At 42.5% G+C, this 25,650-nt stretch overlaps 2 protein-coding genes across 4 annotated transcripts; one reads left to right on the forward strand and one right to left on the reverse strand.

Annotated features, from left to right (window-relative positions):
- Positions 1-571: 571 nt before the first annotated feature.
- LOC127764555 (transcription factor PCL1-like) lies at positions 572-3,413 on the forward strand. Of its 3 annotated transcripts, none has more exons than XM_052289452.1 (2): positions 572-1,616; positions 1,746-3,413. In XM_052289452.1, exons 1-2 carry the CDS (start codon positions 859-861, stop codon positions 2,038-2,040), a joined length of 1,053 nt encoding a protein of 350 aa, XP_052145412.1. In that variant the 5' UTR covers positions 572-858; the 3' UTR covers positions 2,041-3,413. The 3 variants fall into 3 exon arrangements, with proteins under 3 accessions (XP_052145412.1, XP_052145422.1, XP_052145419.1); XM_052289459.1 differs by having other exon boundaries at positions 576-1,616; positions 2,786-3,403; XM_052289462.1 differs by having other exon boundaries at positions 573-1,887.
- A 6,737-nt stretch (positions 3,414-10,150) lies between these two features.
- LOC127764329 (uncharacterized) lies at positions 10,151-12,455 on the reverse strand. Its single transcript, XM_052289194.1, has one exon. It carries the CDS (start codon positions 12,025-12,027, stop codon positions 10,597-10,599), a length of 1,431 nt encoding a protein of 476 aa, XP_052145154.1. The 5' UTR covers positions 12,028-12,455; the 3' UTR covers positions 10,151-10,596.
- Between the last annotated feature and the right edge of the window lie 13,195 nt (positions 12,456-25,650).

Consider the following 25,650-nt stretch of genomic DNA (forward strand, 5'->3'; position numbering starts at 1 on the left):
TGCTGTGTGTTTGTGTTTCGACTGGTTAGACCAGCATGTTCATGATGAGCCGTGGACTGCCATTCTCCGGTGAAGCAATGGCTTCTTTCTGGTGAAGACAATTCAAAACTGGATCGATCGGTTTCATGTGCCGATGTCATTTGAGAGCTACCGTGTCTTACAATTGCAACAACTGAGCCGTCTAAATATAAGTGACTAGGCATTGGACAGCCCCGTCGTTGACATGCCCAAGCGATCTCAACTTACGGTTGTTTAACTACTGAGGAGAGTACGACTACAACTACTTCTCCGCGTAGCATCGCTGTTGAATCGTTATCCTTTCTACCGACGAAGTGACGTGAGTCTATCAAACCTTGGGGAACCCCAATATTCTCTCCGAAATACTACTCCACTCTTCAGATTTTAGGCGTCGCTCTGCCACTACCCAACGCCTACGGCGGTGAGACCTGAAACCGGATGAGAGGGGCGGCCTCACGACTTCACTGGCTCACCGCCTCTCGTATATATGCGGATATGCCCGCAATTGCAGCGCACCGCACGGGAGTTGTTCTCCTTGACCTGCCCATGGCGTATTGGATGGCCGCCTCGCGTTTTGTGTCGTTCCGAGGCAACGTCGACGGTCGCCACGCCCAGCGAAAACCCGTACCCGTCTCGTCTTATTTTAAAGACGCGTCCGCCTGCGCGCGCGCGACCGCTCCGACGGACTCGCTCCACCGCCAACCCACTCCCCTCGCGCGCCCACTGCCTCGGTTCGCCAGCAGCATCCACCCGGCTGTCGTCAGAGGCGCGAATCTGCTGGGCCCCGCCACGGCGGCAGAGCAGAGGGAGAGGCCACCGGGACCCACCCGGACATAGGTTATGTTATCCGCTCGCGGCGGCCGGCCCCACGACGCCGACGCGCCATTGCCCTCGTCCTCTTCCTCTTCCTCTTCCTCGTCGTCGTCGTCGCCGAGCCGTCGCATGGTGGACGCCGCTGCGGCCTCCGGGGACGCGTGCGGCCGCGTGACGGAGTGGGAGACCGGCCTGCCGGCTCCAGGCGAGATGACGCCGGTCTCGCACCAGCTCGTCCCGCCGGCGCTCGCCGCCGCCTTCGGGATCGACCTCGCGGCCGTGGGCGTGCTCCTCCCCTCTCCCTCCGTCGACTCCCCTGTCTCCCACCTCTTCTTCCCCGTCGACGAGGACGACGACGAGGATGAGGAGGGGGAGGGCGAGGGGGGTAACGATGACGCCCCCGCCGCCGCCGCCGCGGGCGGCGGCGGCGGGAGGTGCGGGAAGAAGGCGAGGATGGTGTGGACGCCCGAGCTGCACCACCGGTTCGTCGAGGCGGTGGCGCACCTCGGCGAGAAGGGCGCCGTGCCCAAGGCCATCGTGCGCCTTATGAACGTCGACGGCCTCACCCGCGAGAACGTCGCCAGCCACCTCCAGAAGTACCGCCTCTACCTCAAGCGCACGCGCGTCGCCGCCACGCCGCCTCCTTCTCCACCACCACCTCCTCCTCCTCCTCCGCCCCTGCCGCCGGCGATGTACGTCCCCTGCTTCGCCGCGAAACCACCTCTCGACGCAGCTAACCGCAGCGATTCCCCTCCTTCCAGAACCTCGGACGCAACGACTAAGCAGTAAGCTTTATATTTTGCAAATTTTTTTCCCCAAAAGATAGCCAAAATCAGATAGTACGTTTTTTTTCCTTTTTTTTTCTCATATTTTCGAGGATCCAAGTAGATATATTGAGTATTTAATTTCGTCAGGAATCAAGTGAAACCAATCAAAGAGGTACAATATATTGAACTCCTGTCGTCTGCAAAATCGAAATTTGGCTTACCGTCCGATGGCAAGTTGAGGGATAGTACATTTCAAGTACAGTTATGCACATATCGGGAACAAGATATAGACCACACTAAAATGCCGCTCCTTGCAAAAATTTATCAAACCATTGCATATATTAGTTTTCTCTTGGTGATAGAGTTCATTCTTTTCGGTACCAGTGTTGTCCTCCTGGCGAAAATGTTTTTAGCCACAGACATCCTTGGGCCGTTTAGCTAGAATTACTCTCTTTTTTTTTTCTCTGCGCTTGATCCGTATAGAATGTTTGTTGTTTATACTTTTGTAAATATAATACTTACTACTAGTTACGAGTTCTATATTATATTAAAAAAAACTTAACGTTTACATGTCTTCCTTCTTTCTTCTGTAACTTAAAAGCCAACTTTTATGTTTGGCATACATATCCATTGTTGTCGCAACCAAAATTCATTAGTTAGATAGCAAAATATAGTAGTTTCTGTTTTCAGTAACGCGATGATAGACTATTGAAAGCAACTTTATGCTCACACCACCTTCCCTTTAAGAGCAATTTAGGTATTTAAGTTCATTGAAGGAACTGCTGTAATGATACCCAGTTGATGATTGAATGGTGGTGGGGTTATCTGTAATGTGCTTCCTTGAATCAGAAGACTTGGGTATATGGTTAGGAGTACTTCCCTCCCTTGCCACCACCTTGATGTTGAAATGGACTGCCCATTTCAATGATTATTTGATGCTTTCTGGGGCAATCAATCATTGTTAGAGGAATTATTTGTTCCTAGCATGATTTATACTTTAATATAATTAATATTAGTAAAGGTCAGCACTATGTTAATTCCATGGTTTGGGGGTTCTGGCTTCTAGCAGTATTCCCCACATTCATGGAGCTAGCAAAGGCATATGTCTAACCTTTTACTATGTGTGTTCACTCTTAATAGTTGATACAGTTTCTGAATTGTTTCCTCGTTTTATTCTAACTGGTTAGCTAGCTCAAGGCTAGAGAAGGAAATGCACCAAGAGTGAATTATATTCAGAAGTTGTGTCTCTTAAGAATTAGGGGACAGAACATACAATATTTTTGGATCATTTCAAGTGCATGCTTTCCATGCATGCTCCCATCAAAAGGGATAACGAGACTTGTCCACGAGGCTACGACGCAAAACTCGGCTAAAATAAATATGGAAATGCTGCTCATATCCAAGAACGGCCTCAGGAAAGATGCAAAGTTTTTTTCTGTGTGAGCTGCTAATGCTCGAGGTATTGTCTGAAGGCTACAGGCACAATAAGGTTTACCAAAGGAATTGTAATTAGGTTTCCTCTGATCTAGATTCAGTTTCAAATTCATGCAGCGTGCTGTATCAAATGCTGCCTAGATGTAACATCATTTTTCCTCATCATGTATGTGTAAGATGCTACTCTTTCTAACCTGGTGACATCGGCAAAGCTGCTCCTCAATCCCTTGCATAAGTTTTACTATCTGGAATCTTGACGATACACCCCGAATGCTACCAAAAAATTGCGTTGCCATCTGCAAAGACAGCAACCAGCTAACTCAGATCACCGACAGCTCTTCATACTCCGAACTTCCAAAGAGACAGTGGCGGTTGGTAACCCGCAATCGTGGAGCTGTGCCTGTGTGTGTATCCATGTCAAGATTCTGGTGATCCGTGGAAGAGGTGATAACGCCACGAGATCCCGGCGCCGCGGCTCGTGGGCTCCAGCAGAAACGAACCCTCGAATTCGTCGCCGTCTCCGCCACGCGCGCGCCGCCGTCGCGCTCACGCGTCGGCCGCTGAACACGACCGGATGAGCTGATCAGCTCAGCTCCGCGTGGCGTCACGACTCGCAAGCAACAAAAGTCTATGCATGGCCCAATAAGAGCAAGTTTAATAGTATAGCCAACGGATAGTTTTAAATCATTTATAGTTAACTTAATAGCCAACTCATATAATAGTCAATTTAATAGCCAACTCATATAATAGTTATTTATAAACATATGATATCTAGTACTGAATTTAGACATAGAACATGTCCAGATTCGTAGTACTAGAAAACATCACATCCAACCAAAATCACTTATATTTAGGGACGGAGGGAATACTGCACAATTAATATCTGGTTCACCTATCATTCAAACATGCATCTTAAAGTCCGTGCTGTAGCTGGCTACAAATCTATAGCCCGTTGCTCTTCTCTTATTTTTTTATCTCATCGGAATATGTTTATAGCTGGTTTATAGTCTGCTATTGTACCTATTCTAATTAGTAAGACAAGCCGGTAAGCAGCGCTGCCGCTGCCTCGACCGTCAAAACGGATGGCAGAAGCAACTGAATTTTTCTGCGAGGAGCAATCGAATTTAAGGGCGCATCACATGCAGGCATGTGTTATACTGATCTAGGAATTAAGTTAATGCAGGTCTGAACTAGCCAGAATTCCGGTGTGATTGGATGTATACAACATATGTTTATGTTTGACAGTAGAGTTGTGTTTGGTATTCAATTCTAGAGCTTGTGCTCATGGGTTTGACAATACGATCCTTCGGAATGTCTAGCTAAAATGGTCGGTGATGTATGTGGCCGATCAGTGGGCACAGGTACAACCCTGCAACTTTACTCCTATAATCATATATGCTCATGCTATATTTTTCTTGTTAGTTATTAGTGGCCTAAATAGGGTAAATGATGGAAAAAAAAAAGGAGCAAGGCACACAGGCAAAAAACCGTTAACGAAACCACTTAGGCCTATTCGTTTCTTCTACAAATTGAGAATAAAATTTTGGATAAAAGTGGCACGCTTTTCAAACTGTTAAATGGTGTGTTTCGTGCAAAAACTTTCTATATGAAAGTTACTCTAAAATATCAGATTAATCCATTTTCAAGTTTGTAATAATTAAAACTCAATTAATCATATATTATTATCGCATCGTTTTACGTGAAACGTTTAATCTTACTTTCATCTTCATCTTCAGGAGAAAAGAGCATCACCTTAAGGTTTATTTCGACTAAACGAGAAAGCTTAGGGGAGTTGATGCCCGGTTTAATAGTTCGAGATTTTATATAGAATCTCACGTAAAGTTTAGTAAGGTAACTAGGCCTTTCTGTGTGAAGTATGCAATATTATGTCAGTGTTCTTTCGCATGTTCCATCCATTTTGGGTGGTATATATCTCACACTTGTGCATTCTTTTGGTTTTACTTGAGTTGATTGACCACCGTCAAAATTATTTTTTTAGGAACACTTTCTAGAGTTCCAATATTTAAGTACTTTAATTATGAAAAGAGAGAGATGCCGACTTATCTAAATCTTATGTCAGATGCTTGTTACGTTGACTTGGTGAGTGCGTTTTGCACATAGAAGTTCATCATTTATCAAATGAGGAAGGCTCTTGATATATTTTTCTTTTTGTTCCATCTGTGCATCATTTCGAAAACAGCCTGTTATTACGGTGAATGATGAAGTTACCCTAATTTTTGAACATTGAAAATTCAGTAGCAGTTCCGACTTTTTCAGTTAGTCAAAACAATGCAAGCGGCATACACCTGAAACTCAAACGAAAGATACATAAGTACACCTCTATATCTTGATCTCCATGTAGGCTGTGTTTAGTTCACACTGAAGTCTGGAAGTTTGGTTAAAATTGGAACGATGTAACTGAAAAGTTGTGTGTGTATGAAAGGTTTGATGTGATGGAAAGTTGGAAGTTTAAAAAAAAACTTTGGAACTAAACAGGGCCCTAGTATAGCACCATGATTCCAATGCTACACCAGAATCCGTTGCCGGCTCTGTTCTTTTCTACTAGGTGATACCCCGCGTTTTATTGTGGAATTGATGGATGTTGAAATGTTGTAAAGATAATGTGGGGGAGAAGATGGCGTGTCATGCTTGTGTAAAATTTAGGATGCTAATTGCTAGTAGATGATGAGATGGCATACTTGCATGTTGAGTTTGAGTTTTTAATAATTACTAGTGGGTATCAACTATATAAAGTATAGATACATGCAAGCATAAATAATTATACGCATTTGCTCCTGCTATCTCACAAAACAAATAGAAACACAATCAGTATTGCTTCAGAGAGCACTCTGAAAAAAAAAGTCAGCAGTTTAACTAATTATGCAAGCAGAAATATGATTGGCACAAGTGAGCTGTATCCGCATACCTGCATGCATCTGCGCGTTTTCTGCTGAGCGCTGCTCGTCAACTGCGTCTGCATTCAGCCTGAAGAATACAATACTACGGCCTTTGATGGCCATGAAACGCGGTGAGCAAAGTGCGTTCTTGACTAGCGCACTATTCTAGCTTCCTCTCCTAACCTCTATAGTCTAGCAGTATGTTTGTATTGACCAAAACATACAGGATGATGGCTTGCTGAACAATATGTTTCTTTCTCTTTTTCTTTTCTTCAGACCCACAGGATTAGTAGTAGCCACCAGGGTGCCAATAAGTTATGTCATGTTCTTCATGACCTTAATAACTGATAGGCAGTTGCTGCTTTGACTCGCAGCAATTTTTTTTCTTTTTTATGAGGCGTGGATTGTGCACTAAACTAGTCGAAATTGTTAATTAGTTTTCGAGCCATGTGATTTACACCGATCCTCTGAGTAGGTTTGATGTTTTTTTAATCATATAGGTTCTTTAATATATATGTGTGTGTATGAAAATTGCTTACTTAGGCTTCCATAATCGCCGAACTGTCCCGTTTGTTTATGGCCTCTGAACTACCGAAATCGCGGTGATTGAGATAAACGCGTGAATATGCAGCGTTCGGTGTCATGCAATTACGGCTGGAATACGACCATAAACGAACTCGAGCTGGCATTTAATATAGTCAATTACAAAGGGGTTTGCAGTTGGAACCGATGAATACAGGTCACATACGAAGGGCCTTTGTTCACAATCCAAGCCGAAATTCGTACAGAATGGTGAATGCCGCTTTCACCTTTTTTTTAATAATTATTTTCAGGGTTTCTTTGCTGATCTTTTTTACATACAGGGAAAAGGTAAGGATCACTTCTTTCTACGTTCAAAAGATTCCGTGTGAGACCCTGTGCCAAAATATTAGTAGAAATAATATGCGCCATGTTGTTGGCTTAATACTATATCATAAAAAGGGGTTTTGGAACAAGTCCATCACTACAAAATTTCTACAGAGAAGGATTTCTCTCTATTTCCACTAATAAAAATTGATAAATGTCATATAAGTAATACTCTCCCCATCCCATATTGATGATCATATAATCAAAAATACAAAAAATTCTAAAATGACCCTCATATAACCATTGTCTCTTCGTTAATATTATTGCATCTACGAATGCAAATTGAGCATGCATGCATGTATGTCTTTCAAGGCAATTAAGCGCACATTTGTTATGCATATGGGGAGTTACAGTCTTTAAAGTCTACCTGTTTCTTGATACTCCACCACATACTCGCACTAAATAAAATGCATGGTAGTCAAGTCTTCGTTTGTCTAGGTGAAAAAAGTTATAGAGTAAATTTCATAAAGCTATAAATTTAAAGTGTTGTATCATAAAACTACGGATTTAGTTAAATTTATCATGAAATTATAGGTTTAATTAGTACTATCAATTTAATCACAAAACTATAATGTTTATGGCTCTAACACCATGGTAGTGTTAGGGATTTGAACCCTAAAATATGTAGTTTTGTGATAATTTTTATATCAAATATGTAGTTATGTGATACTTGACCTTAAATCTATAGATTTCTAATAAATTTGACACTAAATATGTAGTTTTGGGATATAATGTTTTAAACATATAGTTTTGTGATAGCTTGGTCAACATATCTATAGTTTTGTAAAACTTACTCATATAATGATCAATATAGAACGAAAGGAGTATATCATTAGTATAGGAGTCAACGGCCGGAGAGAAAAAGGTAATTAAGAAGACGGTTAGGGTGATGAAGCTATAAGAGCACCCGTAATGGTAAAGTAAGGTGCTCTTTATAAAACTTATACAACTCAGCAATAGACTAGATTAATAGTAAACCACCTCAATAGTATGTCTACATGGGTATCTATAGCTCTCTAATGCATTGCCTCGTTTTTCTCTATAGACTATCTCCAGGTTAGTAGATAGATTTACTCTCTCTCTTTATTTAATCTCTTCCAAGTAGGAAAATCTGCTGACATGGATCTCTGGTAGAGAGCCTATAGATAACCATTACGGGTGCCCTAATAAAAGGAGCAATGACTTGCGTTTTTTAATCAACTTGCTTACAGTATTTACTATGCGATGTGATCGCTAGGATGATATTGTAAGTACTTGTTATTAGGGGTTTCAAATTGTTTTATATATATATATATATACATATATATAAATATAATCTGAAATTAATCTGTGACTAAGGTAAAGTTGGTCTGCAATGACTTTTTAATATATGTATAAAAAATCCCCTTGTTTGAATTGAGTCTAAAACTTCATGGAGAAATCTGTTGATGTGCTTATTCTCGATCTCTCTCTTCACATATCTTAACATTTTATACAGGGTAATACTAATATACTATAACGATTCTACAGTCACTCGTAGATGCCAGCGATATACTCAAGAATTTCCTAAAGTCTGAGGGATTAGGGCCCTTTTATTCATACGAATGAAAAAACGAGAAAATAGAAAAAAATACAAAGGATTCCGATAGAAATATAAATTTAAAACGGATGACTGTAAAAGAAAAAGAAAAACAAATGAATAATCATTTGATTGGATCGCAGAAAAAACATAGCAATTAAATGAGAGAGATAGACTTAAAGTAATTTCTCTAGGAGGTCGGCCCTCTGGCTAATTTTCCTCTAAAATCTATATGTAATGAACCATTTTATAGGAATGTATAGGATTTGGAAAAATCCAATCATTTGAATCAAATGACTACATAGAAAAAAAATTCTATAGGATTTTTATCCTATGAAATTTTTTATATAAATTCTTTGATTCAAAGGAACCTAAGAAGATGGCCCCATGATCGACTATCAGCATTGTTAATCGTCAATGACATAGCATACCTATAAACACTGACAAGCCAACGAGTTTGGACGGCTCCCCATAGTCATTGAGCTCAAGATCCACCACTGAATCATGCACTCTCAGCTACTCGTGGTCAAAAAAACGACGCAAAGACTGATGCAATGTTCTGATTAGTTGAGCTACGGTTGATAAGTCCTAAGAAAAAGCAAAACAAGAAAAGAATATTTTTCAGTACAACTTTTATATTTATATTATTAACGATTTAAAAACTAAGACTGAAAAATAAGCTATACTGAAAAAAAAATACTCAATACCGTTTCTAAATTATGTTACAAAATTTAAATTTTTCTTTAACTGATAAGTCAACAAGAAGATAATAATAGCCTTTGTAGTTTTGTGAATTGTCTGTAACAAGTAGGGGTGAAAACGGTACGAAAACTTTCCGGATTCCGGACCTATTTTCGAAAACGGAATCTGTCGGTCGAAATTTTTCGGAAACGGAAACGAATTCAAAAATATTTTCTCGGAAACGGAATCGAAAATGATAAGGGCAGTTTCTGTCGGACCCCGAAATCGGTCGGAAACTTTCCGGAAATTTTCTCGGAATTTCCAGAAATCACAAATACCCTTGATTCTTTTTTTAAACACTGAATAGTGAATACCATGGTGTTTGGCTGTTATTTTCTTAAAAATATTTGTTACGCAAATCTAAAATTACATAAGAATATTTTTTCCTACATTGGGATTTATCAACAGCATTACTAATTTATTCTATAGATTGTGTTTCATGATGTACTATTTATACTTAGCAATTAGACTTATATGATTGTGTTTTACGATGAATTGTTAACCGTTGAGACTTGAGAATTGGATTGATCTGTTTGAGGAGGTTTTTTTATTCCGATAAATTTTCGTTACCGTATTCGCGCCGGTTCGTTTTCGCTCCGTTTTCGGTTTCGATAATATTCGATTCCATTTTCGTATCCGGGATTTCCGATTCCGATTCTGATTTTGAAAAAAATATAAAAACAAAAATGATATAGATAATTTCCGTACGTTTTCGTACCGTTTTCACCCCTAGTAACAAGCAGTACTTCGCAGTAGACAAAACTATACACTTTCAAATGGTTACAGCTAAAAGTTTAGTTTTATAAACTTTTATAGAGCTACCAAAAGTTTTTAGTAGTAGCCTCTTTGACACTTTCGAAAGATAAAGTGCAGTTTTGTAAAAGCTATAGTACTAATTTTTTTTTAAAAAACAGCCCTTTCGGCGATAGTTGCTCGGCGCGCCTGACGCCTTGTGGCAATAGAGAGAAGTGCGGCCGTTTTCGTCGGTCAACAAAAGGACGGCACAAGTTTCCTGCTTGAACAAAACAAGCTTCAAAGAATCAATCGTGTATATTGTACAAATTTCCTGTAACACGTCTTACACACCGGACTCCGTCACCAGTGTGAGGCCGACACGCGGGCCCGGCATGTCAGCCTCAGACCACTGACTGTCGCCACACGCAAACCAACCAATCAAACTCTCCTCCATCGTTTTTTACTTTTCTTTCTCCCTCCAACCTTTCAAACTATTACTGTTACTGCTACTACTCTAACCCGTTGAATAGTTCACCGGTTCTAACCTGATCTACCAACCCCCTCCCTCCCAAAAAGAAAACAAAAAAATCAACTCTTTCAATCAAAGCATTGACAAATGAAGCGAGGAAGAGGAAGAGGAAGAAGGAAGAAGGAGAAAAGCCAAAGGTAGAATCTTTGGGCAAAAGTTTCCCGCGTGTTGAATGGTTGAACGGTTCAATGGATGGATTCAGAGGAGGCGGACGGAGCCGCGCCGCCGCTCCTCGTACCAGCAGACGCAGCTGAGCGCGACGAGCACCTCGACGAGCGCCGCCTCGGCCTTCTCCTTGTCCGCCCACCGGAGCGTCTGCAGCGCGTACACCCGCGCCCCGCCGTCGAACCGCCGCGTCCGGTCCATGTTCCGCTCCGCCTGCCACTGCACCGTGTCGCGCGCCATCGGCCCCAGCCACGCCATGATCCGGTCCACCGCGTCCTTCCACCCCTGCGCCAGCCCGGCGTCCAGCGGCCCCGGGTCCCGCCACCAGTCGCGCAGCTTGGACCGCACCGCCGCCCTGAGCTTCGCCGGCAGCATCTCGTACATCTCGGCGCGCTCCGCGTTCGCTTCCTCCTGCCGCCCCTCGGCCTCCATCTGCAGCAGCTGCTCCGCGGACACGATCACGTTCGCGTACTGCTGGTCCAGCCCCGCGCCGCCCACCGTGCTGGCCGGCGCGTCCAGGAGCTTGCGCCAGTCGATGGCGGCCTTCTGCCCGGACGGCCTCAGCCCGATGATCGGGCACGAGCTGCTGATCACCGGCGGGTGGACTCGCGACGGCCCGTCTCGCCGCGTGATCGGCCCGGACGACGCCTTCGCCCTGACCGCCCGCGGGTTGAGCAGCTTGGACAGCCTTGTCTGGACGCTGTCGGTGGCGGCCGACGGCAGCGGCGGCGGGAGGCCGGGGACGAACGCGCCGAAGATGGTACAGATGCGGCTGAACACGGCGCACGCGGCGCGCGCCATGAGGCCGACGGCCTTCTCGTAGCTCTGGTTCCAGAGGGACTCCTCCTTGAGGCGACGCACCTTGATCCTCTGCGCCTTGAGATCCTGCTGGAGCGAGTCGGCGCCGGGGGAATCGCCGGCGGCCGACGGGGCCACCGGCTGCATCGGGATCGGCCCGCTCAGGCGGTTCCACCCGCGGAACGCGAGCTTCCGCTCGCTGGCCTCCAGCTCGTCGAGCGCCTCCATTTCGGAGCACAGCCTGGCCGTGGACGCGACGAGCCGCTCCATCTTCTTGGCCTTCACCCTGAGGCCCTTGGCGACGAGCGGGTCGAGCCTCGCGTCGGGCGCCCCGGCCTTGAGGCTCGCGTACACGCCGCCGAAGTCGATCCCGCACCTCAGCCCGAGCCGCGCGACGGCGGCCGCGGCGGCGTCCAGCGACACGACGAGCTCGGCGCAGGCCAGCCTGAGGAGGAACGCCTGGTCGGTGGAGTTGAGGTACGCGACGCCGGGCGACCGCATCGTGTCGGACCGGAGCCTGGACACCTCCTGCTCCGACAGCGACCGGTGCAGCGACAGCAGCTTCGACATCGCCGCCGCGGCCTCGAACGCGAGGATCCCAAGCGCCGCCTGTGGCCCCGACGGCAGCCGGAGATCCACGGGCATCCACATCTTCTGCACAACCATCAATACTTCTCTCCAAATCTCGCAACAACACAGAGCATGGAGCGATCGATCAAGCTAAGCTTCTTTTTCTTCTCCTCTCTCTCTCTCTCTCTCTCTCTCTCGTTAAGGCGTCGACCTCGTTGAATCGATCAGATCACCTCAGCACATCGACGCGACGCGGTTGCAGGTACGGGTTTCGGTTGGGCTGGTATGGTGGCAATCTCTTTATATATAGCACGAGTTATTCTCACTTCTCTTGCCGGAGGGAAGGTGATGCTAAGCCAGCACAGGAGAAGTAAATAAAAGAGACAGTAAAACAATATACAATATACTACTACTCCCCCGTCCACTAGTAGAAGGGATTTTTACATTTTACTTACACTGTTTCACCATTCATCTTATTAAAAAAATAAATTATTATTTATTTTATTTGTGATTTACTTCATTATCCAAAATATTTTAAGCACAACTTTTCGTTTTTTATATTTGCACAATTTTATTAAATATAAGACGAGTGGTCAAACGCTAAAAAAAATATTCCCTCTGTTTTAAAATGTAAGACTTTCTAGCATTGCTCATATACATATAGATATTAATAAATCTAAATATATATATATATATATATAAATATGTACAATAATAGAAAGTTTTATATTGTAAAACAGAGAAAGCAGTGAATATCCGGATGGAGGCAGTACTACTTTATTTGGTTGGTGATGGCGACGCGACGGTGTTGGGTGTGGGGGAGAGACACGGTCGCCTCCCCGGGTGAGAATGCGAGGCCAAAACGGTAGGCGGATGCTGCTTACCGGAAGACGTAGTACCACGACGCGACCGTCGTCGTCTGTAGAGAGCGCGTGTGTTGATTCCGGTGTGGGACACGCTCTCTCGCCTCGTTTAATCTAATCTATGCGAGAATTTTGGCCTTGCCTTGGCTACTTGGCTCCGGATTAGTCCGAGGATGTGGCGAGATCAGCTGCTTAATCTAACTGGCTTTGAGAGTGATTATCTGCGCATCCCGTCGTTGACAGAGAGGATTCAGGTCCGGAATTTACCAAGAGCTTTTTAGCCTTTTACTGTCGGGAGCTTAAACGGACGTAATTTTCGTTGACCTTAGTTAAGGTGAGGCGTTTTCGCTACGTAGTCACGGGACAGAATGCGTGTTGATCGGTGTTTCTTCATTAATGAAGCTATTGCTATTAGTCCTGAAAGAAAAATGAAGCTACGCATATGGCTGCATTTTCAGATAGTATTGCCCATCCTTTCTGCAAAAATGTCTGAAAGAACTAGCTAGCACATGGCCGGAGTCAGCATTCAGTGGCTTGTGTACAAGGCAGCGGCAACATGCATATGCATGTGTTACTTCAGAATTAAGAAACTGCATATGAACTAGTAACATGTTGTATCTTGGTTTGTATATATTGACAATTAGTACGGGTTTCTGGAACTGTCGCTACTTTATCTCAATTCCCATACTCTAGCAGAACTAGATAATTAAACTTTCAGGAATTAATTACAAGTGCATGATTAAGAGATCAAATTTATATTGAACTCAAGTACTCCCCCTCTGTCCAAATTATGCTCCAAAGGAATATATGTAAGCCAAAAAAATCGTTATCTTTTGTTTTCCTTTCTGACACAGCTTCCCTTTCCTTTAGCTAAATTATGGATTATAACTTTGTAAATGTTCATCAAGTTCTCGAGCGACATATGCTAAGCAGTGTTCTACGAAGGATTCTTTCACAACGAAGGTTTCTTTTACGAGATTTGCTACCGTCCAATGCTTGGTACCCAAGACACCTGTATCACCGGGCACTGAAACAAATCCAACTATCTATTGTTACAACGTAGGATTCGTAATTAGTAAAAGGTCACTTCCAATACTAAAACGGTCATGCACGCCCCAATCTTGTTCCTTGGCGCCGCCGCATTCATATTTTCGTTTGCGTCCAATTTTTCCTCCCTCTGCCACCACTGTCCATCTGCGTCTTCGCATGATCAACAGTGGTACCGGCATGACAGCGCTACGGAACAAGGTCGCGCACAGCGCAATCTTCCTCGCGCCTGTTTTTTCCTCCCTTTCCCGCCACTTTTCATCCATCTTTGCCGGACCGATGGTGCCACCGGCATGACAGTTAACAACTCTACGAACACCTCGCCGCAGCATCCGCCAACGCCCAGCTGCAACCGCCACTGCCACATCACCAACGCCCCAACTACGACCTTTCTTCGCCACATCGCCTAATTCGAGGATGCGACGACCACCGCACTATCACATCAGTGTTGATGAAAAAACACACACTGTTCTGGAAGATCTGTTTAACTCCTGTGCAGGTCCAAAATATTGCTTTTAGGTCTGTGAGCATGCCAGTTAATTTGATCCTGCAATCAACAAGAATAAAGACAAGAAAACAACAGTTAAATCTATAAATGATAGCCGATCGATTAGTTGCCGATGACATATCATTTATCTTCGAGCCGATGTCATGTTGGAATCGATCGGCAATAATGAATGAATAATATAAAAACTAAATCTACTCGATCGGCTGTAGATATTAACAACATATAATCTTTACTTCGATACATATTTAAACTAATTGATTGGGATAGATCGGTCGGCATGCCGAGACAGTATAAATCAAGAGGCAGAATCAGGCATGGGGCAGCTAGGGCTTGAGCCACATGCCTAGCCCCATAATCCCCATTATAATCTTGAAAAATACTATGTAATTTATGAAAATATTTGAGATCCCATTAGCTCAGCCATAGGCGTGGAAATTTTCTGGCTCCGCCACTGAGTCGAAATATATAATAAAGTACTGATTATATAGACGTTTGTAGCATAGCCGATCAGATAGATCTAGTATGTATCGGCTAATACTCCGATACCACTCTATACTAAGATATTGAAACAAGCAAGATATGTCAAACAAGAATGCTTAATATACTTTTGATGCAATAAGGTCTTAATATAAAGGGCAGATTTAGCATAATAGACGAGCATACGAGATAATGATAGCTAAATCAGGTAAGATCGACTGAAACTCCGATACTATCTCTATTGATAATCATAAAATAGGCTAGACATCATAATTAAGGATATTACTTAATAGATCTAACTCAACCGATGCAGCATTAAGCATAGAGATAAGTATGAGATCTAAACAAGATGATTAGAATCTCTAAGAGATGATAGATACATGATATAATCTAGATTAATAATGAGATCTAACTCTATCGGCTACTTTCTAACAGTAAAAACCAGCCGATGGAAAGTTATATAACGAAACTAACAAAGATTATAAAGTATATATATGATAACTCGACGAATTACATAAACAAGATTAGAGTCATAAGGATGGAAGCACTAATCCTGAGAACGCAAACTGCCATGACAAGTTTACCTCTAGTTGAAGATCGAATCGATGCAGCTCAACCCGAAAGCAAGAACTCGTCGAAATAGAACGAAAGTAAAAAGGGTGGCGATGCGCCGAAAGTGTTGTTGAACTGATGTTATTGATTACATTGGGTACGGGCCATATTTATACCCGAGATACAAAATATGTCCTTACCGGACACGACTTTTATCTCTAACAAACTCTAAGATACCATAAGTCTTTACGGCAGACTTTTGCCCAAACATATCTCTAAGGAAATTACACAAAACATCCTAATTATTAGATACAATTGCCTTTCTGAGAGCTTTATCTCCATCGTGGCAATCCTTGTGAAGCACGTTGATCAATTCTAGAAACAACCTCAGAGCCATCCTCATCGGAATCGGCTATACCAGCTCTATCGGCTGTATTAGCCATCCTCTGTCCGATCCATCTCAGCCGATGCATACTCCAGGCGATGCCTTCGCAGCCGATGCATACTCTGTTCTTCGAATCTAACTCTTTGCCGAATCCGCTTCGATTCCAATGCCGAACCTGGTTCATACCTTACCAAATTTGGTCGTTAACAGTCAGCCGACCAATCGCCGCCACCACATCATCAGACTAGAACAGACTGTTGATGGGGTTCAAGATATGGATCGGAATGACTAAGCAACACACTCATGCAAAAATACAGTATTGCCCCTTTCACCTCTCTCACAATTGCCCGTACCACCACATCAGCAAAGAAAAAGGTACTAGGAGGTGCTGTATCTTGCAAACCGTCCGATCGGGTAGAATCAAGGGCCCAGATATGATATTGGGCCCTTGATGAAAATGGTCCGCGTAAAGAAAATCTCTAGCCTCTGCCAAAAATACACACAACTAATGAGTTGTAAAAGTTAAATATATAAAAAGGACTTGAGGTTATGGGATGAAATCTCATCTTATGTCATCTGATGATAAGCAGTTGAAACATTGAATTAATAGAACTCACATGAATTCTACAACCTACATCCTCAATGTTTGGACAAAAAATTTTGGCCAAAAACGTCACATCAAATATTTAGACACATGCATGGGGCATTAAATGTGAAAAAAAAAATCCAATTGCATGGTTTGCATGTAAATTGTGAGACGAATCTTTTGAGCCTAATTACGTCATGATTTGACAATGTGATGCTACAGTAAACATTTGGTAATGATGAATTAATTAGACTTAATAAATTCGTCTCGCAGTTTACATGTGGAATCTGTAATTTATTTTGTTATTAGTCTATGTTTAATACTTTTAATGTACATCTGTATACTTCAAAAAAGTGATGGTAGTACTTACTAAGAGTAACTACTAATATATCTGTTCTAAAATATAAAAATTTAAACATGGGTATTAAGAAAGTAGATAAAATTAAATATGTGAAGGCTGTGATAATTGGTTGCGAAGAAAAGGTAAGTAAGAAAATTAAAATGTGCAATGTTGTGATACGTTGAGAAAGAGAATAAAATATTATGTTTTGGGACAAATGTTAAAGAATAGGAAGTTGTTATATTTTGTGGCAGGAGAGTAGTATCTTCTCACGACAACAATATCGTGTGCCCTTAATGAACAATAACACTGCCAATAATAGAGGTTGAAACTCTTCACAAAGTTTACAAACAAAAAGAAAATACAGAACAATTCACCTTGGAAAAGGGAGAGATCGTCGTTGAATTATGAGAGGTTTCTTGGTTCGGTTTGTTTTTTCGGACGGAGTCTTTGGCACTTTGGCTGCCTTGGTCCATGCACTTCTGTTCTTGGCAGAGTGTTCTACGATATACAGTATAGTTAGTTCAGAGCTCATGTCGGGCCATGATCCTGTGTCGACGAGCCAAAGGGGCCTATTTCTATGTTATCGCATGTTTATGTTCTACTCGCTCCGTTTCACGTTACAAACGTTTTGACTTACTCTAAGTTTGACTATTTTTTAAAGAAAAAAGTAGTACTATTTTTAACCCAAGATAAATATATTATGAAAATTTATTTAATTATAAATTTAATGAAACTATGTCGGTGTTGTAAATATTACTATTTTTTCTACAGAGTTAGTCAAACTTAGAGTAGTTTGATTTTAACTAAAGTTAAAACGTCTTGTAACATGAAATGGAGGGAGTATTGTTTTGCATGGCTATGTCGCATGTTTATCTTCTATTGTTTTACATGGCTATAGGAAGTTACTTTTCACTATTTTTTATCACCACGATCAACAAATTTATTACAATAAAAACATCGTTTCATAATTGAACTTAATTTTTTCATATGAACACGAATTTTGAAAAAAATTATATGGAAACTATAGCTCTCAACGAGATCTATAATTTTACATGTGACAACTTCTTATTTAAATATTTTAGATACTCAAAGCATGATTCAAATCTCAGTTAGGTAGGCTCAAATGAAAATATATGTATTTTTGTAATATAATTGATGCATGGATAAGTTAGTAAACGCGAGCGTGTCTTGGGTTTAAATCCTAACCATGACAAGATATAAAAAGAACTAGTTAGGATGATAGTTTAATATTTAAACTTTTAATTTGGTATTTGTATAACTAATGCTGCACATGAAGTGGTAGCAATAATTATATATTACAACGATGTGAAGTGTTGCAATATGATTTTTTTGTCATATCTAATTTGAGGCAATATCGAAATTTGTTGCCACTAAATAAAAATCGTTGTATAACTTATTACCGCCCGCTATATTTATTACATCGGCTATCAATAATTTTAAAATGACAGCAACATTTATCTATTACCATGATTTTAGCATTGATGCCACGATTTTTTTATGGTAACAAATCATTTTGGTAGTTGTGATTTTAGAATGGAGATAGTAATAAATATATTTCCCTTTCCAAACAATATTGTAATGGTTGTGTGCAATAATTTTTATTCTAAAATGGTTATATTCGCAATCAAAGGGATTATTTCTTCCCATCTCATAGCCACCCCAATCAAACAACAATACACGCGTGATAATAAACAATGTTGGAATTGGGTAATTGAACAACGAAGGCTGAAGCTTGAACATCAGGGGCTGTTTGGATGGGACTAAAGATTTTTAGTCCCTATCACATCGGATGTTTGGACACTAATTACAAGTATTAAACGTATACCATTGACAAAACTCATTTTATAACCTTGGACTAATTCGCGAGACGGATCTATTGAGCCTAATTAGTCAACGATTAGCCTATGTGATGCTATAGTAAACATGTGCTAATTATAGATTAATTAGGCTTAAAAAATTATCATGTGAATTAACTCTCATTTATATAATTAGTTTTATAAGTAGTATATATTTAATACTCCAAATTAATGTTAAACATGTCCGAGTATCCAAATCAATGAATAGTCTATCCATACGACAAATGACAAGTGTCGCATCCAAAAATCGTCGAAAATTTCCTCGGATCCCCACTGCAGGGTCCATGCTTCATTGATTTGACCCGACTTTTATACTCGGAACCATTGCGTGGAGGCTCTCGAGAGAAGGGAAAGAGAAAGACTGGTTACTGATGACAACTTTGGAAGCTGCCGGTACTGAGCTTGACGTGCATCGCATGGCCGGCCGCTGGCTTTGGCTCGACCGGTCGTACGGCCTGGGTCACTCACTGTCAAACCCGAATACGTGTGGGGCCCTTTCGGCCGGGTCGTATCCGGATATGGCTTTCACTTTGCACTTTCCATCTACTGCGGCCAGTCAGGCCAGATACCCAAATCGGTTACTGCTAGTTGTTTACATCTATCGACGTAGATGACACTTCATGAGTCCTATAATCAACTCCTCCCATACAAAATTTGACCGGCGTTCCAGTGCTCGAGTTACCTGGACATTTCAGCGAATCGATCGACACATGGTAATGCAATACTCTCTACCAGCACTAACCGAGGCAAAAACCAAATTAAATTTAAAAATATATTCTCAGTTTTACACAAGCATTACGCGAAAATGATGTGGAGGTGACAACGCGGACGGTCTCGCACAACAACGGCACGAGATCGTGTGGTGTTGCACGATGAAACAGTTACCGCGCGGCCTCGCACGACGAAATAGGTGAGACCGAATGGATGTGGCCGATTCAAATTGTTTAATTATCATGATCACTTATTGTGATAATTAATCACTAATTAAGCGGCAGCTCAAAAGCTGTTCGCTCTCGCTCATTCCTTGTGCAAGACAGTTCGGTCTCGCTGTTTGGTTGCTGCGCGGTCTCACATTGTCGTTCCACAACACTGCGGGGTCTCGCACCGTCGCCGCGCGAGATCGCCCACATCATTCTCACAATAATTATGCAAGACCTACGGTATATTTCTGTCAAAAAAAATTACATCCTAAATATTTTTAAGAAAAAACAAATCAACAGTATATTTTTAAATTTAATTCGGCAAAAACCTGCGTTTCCGCAAGTCCACGGCCCACATGATACAATGGCCACCATGATACTAATGATCAGGTCGTCGTGATTGACTTAAACTACATCATGACACGACAAGACGAACGTACATATGCATGCATGACATGACAAACATTTGCGCGTACCGTGCAAGGACCCCCAACAACAACAGCGACGGACCCTCTAGTAAACGGAGTCGCGATCAACCACGGGACAGATGCACGCACTCGTTTTCTTGTACGTTGATCATCAGACAGAGAGGCGACGTCCACAGTTTCTCCTCCTCTCGGCGCGTCTACGGGATTTTTTTGTTTTCTTTTACAGCTTCTGGGGACACGCAAAAACGAGTGATGATTTGTGTCAGATCGATCCTTCCGTGGCAATTTCAGGTCAGAGATGCGAGTCCGCCCATGTTCAGACGGTGAGAGGGACGTCGCCGCACGTACGTACTCCCTCCGTCAAAAAAAAAAAAATCGTGAATTCCCGTACTAACGTTTAACTGTCCGTCTTATATGAAATTTTTTATAATTAGTATTTTTATTGTTGTTTAATGATAAAACATGATTAATACTTTATGCGTGACTTATCTTTTTAATTTTTTTATAACTTTTTCAAATAAGACGAACGGTTAAATATTGGACACGGAAATCAGGATCTGTCTTTTTTTGGGAGAGAGAGGGTAGGCGCACATCACGGGATTAGGGAGGAGTGGGTACCAAATCCACAAGTCACCGAACGGGAAAGCGGGCTCCCCTCCAAATCGGTTAAAATTACGGAAAGGCGAGTCAAGAGGCTGCAGGTAGAGACAGAATACAGGCGAGAATTTCCGGCAGATTCGCCGCGCCAAGCTTACGACCCCGTATGGTGGCTTCGTTTTCGCGCTGGGTTTACTGGTAGCTATAGCTGCTTGTGTGGCTCCCGTTCAGTCCGCTTTTGAGGTTTGATCAACGTAGACCCGAGCTGGGACTGTGAACGCCGTAAAACTTATTGTTTCTGTTTCTGAACCGTAGACTGATGGCAGAGGCCAGTGTAGACTCTCGACCTGTACGCCGACGGCAGAGGACTAATTCTCAGGCAAGTAACAGTTGGGCCAACGTATCGAATAATGATACTAGGTTTTAGTAAAAATGAATTCTTTCGATGATTTGGAAGCAGTTTCGCTAAGCAGAATCGAATCGTATGCGATACCACTTGATAGCAATGTGATACCAGTTCGTTTCGTTTGACCCGTACCGGCCCAGTTTAAAGCCCATAACTACCCCTCATGGGCGTAAGTTGGGATAAAGTCCGACTTGCCTCCTCAACTCCAATGTGATTCGCATACCTCAAGAGTCAAAACCACAAAACCACAAAACCAGATCAATTAACCTCACTCGGTTGTTTAGGCTGTGATTCCGTCCTACGTGACATTACAGTAGTTCTGTCTAACCTGACACGTTGACTTGGTCCACCCATACTAATATTGCTCTTAAATGGCAATTATAGCCACATGAAAAAAAAAAGAGAATAGTGGATCAGCCAGTGAGTTCAACCTCGAGACGGCCATCGCTGGCGAGCTCCAAGATATCGCCCACATGAAACTCGAGCTTAGTGAAGGTGGGCATCGGGATGTGCCGACAACGGCACACATGGAACGGGCCTTCCTCACGCAGGGGAAGCATGTAGGTGGCCATAGTTCCTTTCTCGCATCAGCAAGGTTAACGAAGGAGGGGGCGGTGGAGCCAGAGGTGGGGGCAATATGATAGCGGTAGTGGTATCCCCTCAAATCCTCATATTTGCTTCCAAGGCGATTAGCAAAGAAGCCTTGGCGTCGAACAAAGACAAGGAGAGAGATGAGGCACTGAGTTGCAGAGAAGGCGACAACCTCGGATTCAGCTGCCGATTGGCTACGGTGACAACCCACGGTGCAGATCTAGCTCATCGCCTGGAGGGGAACTGTCGGGTCTCAAAACTAATGATTCGGTAACCGATATGTTTAGACTGTATCAAGCTCTGGATCAGTAGATTGATACAGGTTCAACAATCTGGATCTTCATTGCATACATTTGAACAAGGTTCCAAAGGAGATATTATTATAAAATACATGGGTATTTACAAACTTGTGGCTATCTAATACAACAGAAGCTATAGAATAAATCAACTCTAATGTTTTGCTATAGAGTTAAACCATCTAACAATACTAGACTTCAAGACTAGGTTTAAAGTGAACTAACTTATGTGATTGAACTCCCGGCTTCGATAAGAACTCCAAATGGACTCTGAAAAAGGTGAGGTTGAAGCAAGGGTGAGTACAACATACTCAGCAAGCTATTATATTCAATATGAATGTATGAAATAGCAGTATTTGAGTAGGGCTAGATTTATTTGCAGAAAGCAGAGAATGTAGAAGAAGAAAGCCTGTAATGACTTTAATGCAACAATATTTAGTAAAATCTCGAATTAGGTTTCTAACCAAATACCATATGAATCTCGGCACTCAATTCCGTGAGCACGGCTATTCGAATAGTTTCATGAATATCCTACTGCAGTAGATGTACGCTTTACCCGCAGTCCACGACTTGCCAATATTCATTAGCTTAGTCATGGCCCAGTATTAGGTTATTAACAATTGTGGTACCTGTTCCATGAACTTATATCCTCATGCGCTCTGAACGTGACGTTAACAGTAGCGAGAGGAGTTCTGGCGTTAGTAGGGTCTTTAGAGAGAACTGATTGTATGACACCATGTCATCGCAATCAGGGTTCACAAACGTGATCACAATATATCTCAAATACATATTTACCCGCGCCTCGGTAAATATCACAATTGCCCTACTCGGCATAAATTTGCCTCCTGCACGAGGACTTTAAAATAGAACCATTGTACAGAGGTACCACATTGCTAATTAACATAATAGCTAGGTCTGTCCCCATTCTAGAAGCTGCGGTCGTACTCGTTCGTTTGACATAAGTATTTCGTATAAACTTATATCGACTGAGACAGTACTAGCCACCCGGAAATCAACCATTTCTACCGTACTGTCCCAATCTAAGTTCATTAAATTTTATGCATAATCTAACTAGGCAGGGCTAAGCAAAAGCTAGCATATCTGGTTTGCTATATGTTCAGGTTATGCATTGAAAATCATGAATGACTAATGCATGAGATATCAGAGATATAGAATACAAGGCATTTATGCTCAAAGGAGATGAATAATAACTTGCCTTGCTCCAACGCAAATAAATCCGAGATAGGCAACCTGATTATCCGATCCTCGAAATACCAAAGGTTGCCATCCAAAATAAAATAGACTCTACTAAGAAAGACGAAGAACCAATTTCAATAAAATCCATAGAATAGCAAGAAAGAGATAAACAGTTAGGAGGGCTAGGGTTTAGGGTATAGTCTATCTCTTTTATAGGGTATATGGATTACTGTGCTAATATTTTATGCGGAGGTTCTAGAGAGTTGGAGGCTAGAGGGGATTAAGCAACTACTATCGCTTATATTTCATGTGTGGGTTTGATTAGTAGGAGGATGGGAAATAACTAGTTTGGATAATGATATTGGTTAAAAGGGTACGTGGTTGGTATTCATTGGCGGTAGCTAGGTTTAGGTCGTATGGAAACTAAGGTCTAGTTGTCCTCGAGTCGATACTGAAATAGGATAGCATATCAGCTTGGCTCTATAATTTTATGTGTAGGTTCTGGTAGGTGGAGAGTATGGTGGATAGGCGATACTGGTGGGTGTGGAATTTGGATGACAACTGGAATTTGACTGGGAAGGTATTAGTTAGGGTTTGGTTATATGCTAGTCAATGCTAGAGCATAACGACTAGATTTGGTACCTTCTCTAGCCGGTGTCGACCGACAATATATTGGCTAGAGGAATAGGACGTTGGTGTAGGTTTGGTGGGGCGGAAGTGTTACTCCGACAACCGTGGGTGGCGGCGGAGCGGCTAGGATTACACAGAGCTCGAGAGCTAACTGTGCGGCGTGCTGTGGAGGTCGAGGGAATAGTGAAGCTCCGACTGTTATACGCGTTGAGGCGTAGGGTGTCAGGAGCAGCACTTTGACCTTGGGTTTGGGTTCTGCGGGGCTTTACAACCAACGGTTCAACGTCGGGGCCAGTAGATCGCGCGAACGTCCCCATGGAAGGCGTAAATTTTTAACCGGACGGCTTTTAAGTGGCTATAGGGTATTTTGGAGTAAAAAGGAAATATTTGAAAGTCAAATATAAATTCAAATGGCATGAAGGAATTCCAAATAAAATAGTAAAATAGCAAATTTGATATCAAAATGTAGCTTTTGAATTTAGATGAATTTAGGTCCAAGTTTCATTGGAATCGGATCTACGGTTTAGGAGATATGGGCTTTTAAAGATTAGATTTGAAATCAAATCTAGAAAATGTGAAATAATACTGTAGGGGCCCACCTGTCAGTTCCCTTTTCTTTTTTTCTTCTCTCTTTCTTCTTCCTTCTTCTTCCTCCCGTTCTCTTCTTCTTTTCTGTTGCCGAGTGAGTTGAGAGGAGGGAGAGAAGGGGCGCCGGCTCTCCGGTGGATGGAAGACTGTGACTCCGGCGGAAAAACGCGTTCCCGAGCAACGCGCACTTAGGGAGGGTGGTTGCCGATAGAGAAGGTTAGGGAGGAGACCGGAACGGCGACGGCAAGAGCTTGCTCCGGCAACAAGAGGAGGTGGCTATGATGGTTGGTTTCGGAAGGGAAAAGGAAGGGTAAACTAGGAAAATGAGTTCGCCTCGTCGAGGCAAACCCGATGGCGCAAGGGCTTGGCCAGAAACACTCCAGTGAGGGAGATCGACGATGGCCGGTGGTGGTTTGACATGAGAAGAGAGAGAGAGAGACTGAGCTCACGGCTCGGTTGTGGAAGAAGAGAGGGGGCTTCACCGGCTATTTATAGGTGTCGAGAGGCGGTAGAGTAGGTCGGTTCCGATGGAGAACAACGAAGGATGCACGGCAATGGCGACGTGGGGAAGAGAACGACGGCGCCGGCTTCGTTCTCCAATTGGCTGTTAGTGGCGGCGCGTACACGCGGCGACCGCGGGAGGAGTTGGGCAGCTGGGAAGGGAGGACACGGCACGGCGTCGGCGCGACTTGGCGGCGAAGGAAGGGCAGCGGCGACGGTTGCTTGGCGGAGGAGGAGGGCAAGGCACGGCAGCGGCGGCGCAAGTTGGCGGCTCGGCTGGGTGTTGGGCCGGCTTGGACTGAGGAAAGGAAAAGAAGGAAAGGGAGAATTCGGCCCAAACGTAGAAGGAAGAAAGTCTAATTTTTCCTGGGGCTGAATAATTTGATTTAGAGGAGAATTTTTATTTGGAAGGAATTTGAATAGAAGATTTTGAAAGGAAAATATATTTGGAGATAATTTGAATAGGGAAGGTTGAAAGGAAATTATATTTGGATCTAATTTCCAAAAGAGATATTTATAATTTGAGTGCAATATTTTTGGAAGTGGAATATGGTGGAATTTAATGCACTCAAATGAGAGGGGAATTAATAATATAATTCCTCAATATATATATATATATATATATATATATATATATATATATATATATATATATATATATATATATATATATATATATATATATATATGTTTGGAGGAGAATGGTTGGAGGTAAAATAAATAGGATTTGAATCCTAAATTTTATAGTAGAAGTATTTGAAGAATTATTTGTGGCTAATAGGGAAAGTTGAGCGAAGAATATAAATTGGTATTTTCTTAGCACAAAAGCAATTATTCACAATATTTGCAATAATACTATTCTTGTGCCGAAGAGGAAATCAAGCCACATGAATTAAATCAGTGGCTAGATCAAAAGGAAGAATTTGG

The sequence above is a fragment of the Oryza glaberrima genome, chromosome 1 (assembly GCF_000147395.1).
Source record: "Oryza glaberrima chromosome 1, OglaRS2, whole genome shotgun sequence".
NCBI lineage: Eukaryota > Viridiplantae > Streptophyta > Magnoliopsida > Poales > Poaceae > Oryza > Oryza glaberrima.

Bases quoted from the DNA above. Each gene is read 5' to 3' on its own strand.
- LOC127764555 (XM_052289452.1), top strand. From the start codon at position 859: ATGTTATCCGCTCGCGGCGGCCGGCCCCACGACGCCGACGCGCCATTG. The intron at 1,617-1,745 runs GTAAGCTTTATA...TAATTTCGTCAG, and splicing joins TCGGACGCAACGACTAAGCA to GAATCAAGTGAAACCAATCA.
- LOC127764329 (XM_052289194.1), bottom strand. From the start codon at position 12,027: ATGGTTGTGCAGAAGATGTGGATGCCCGTGGATCTCCGGCTGCCGTCG.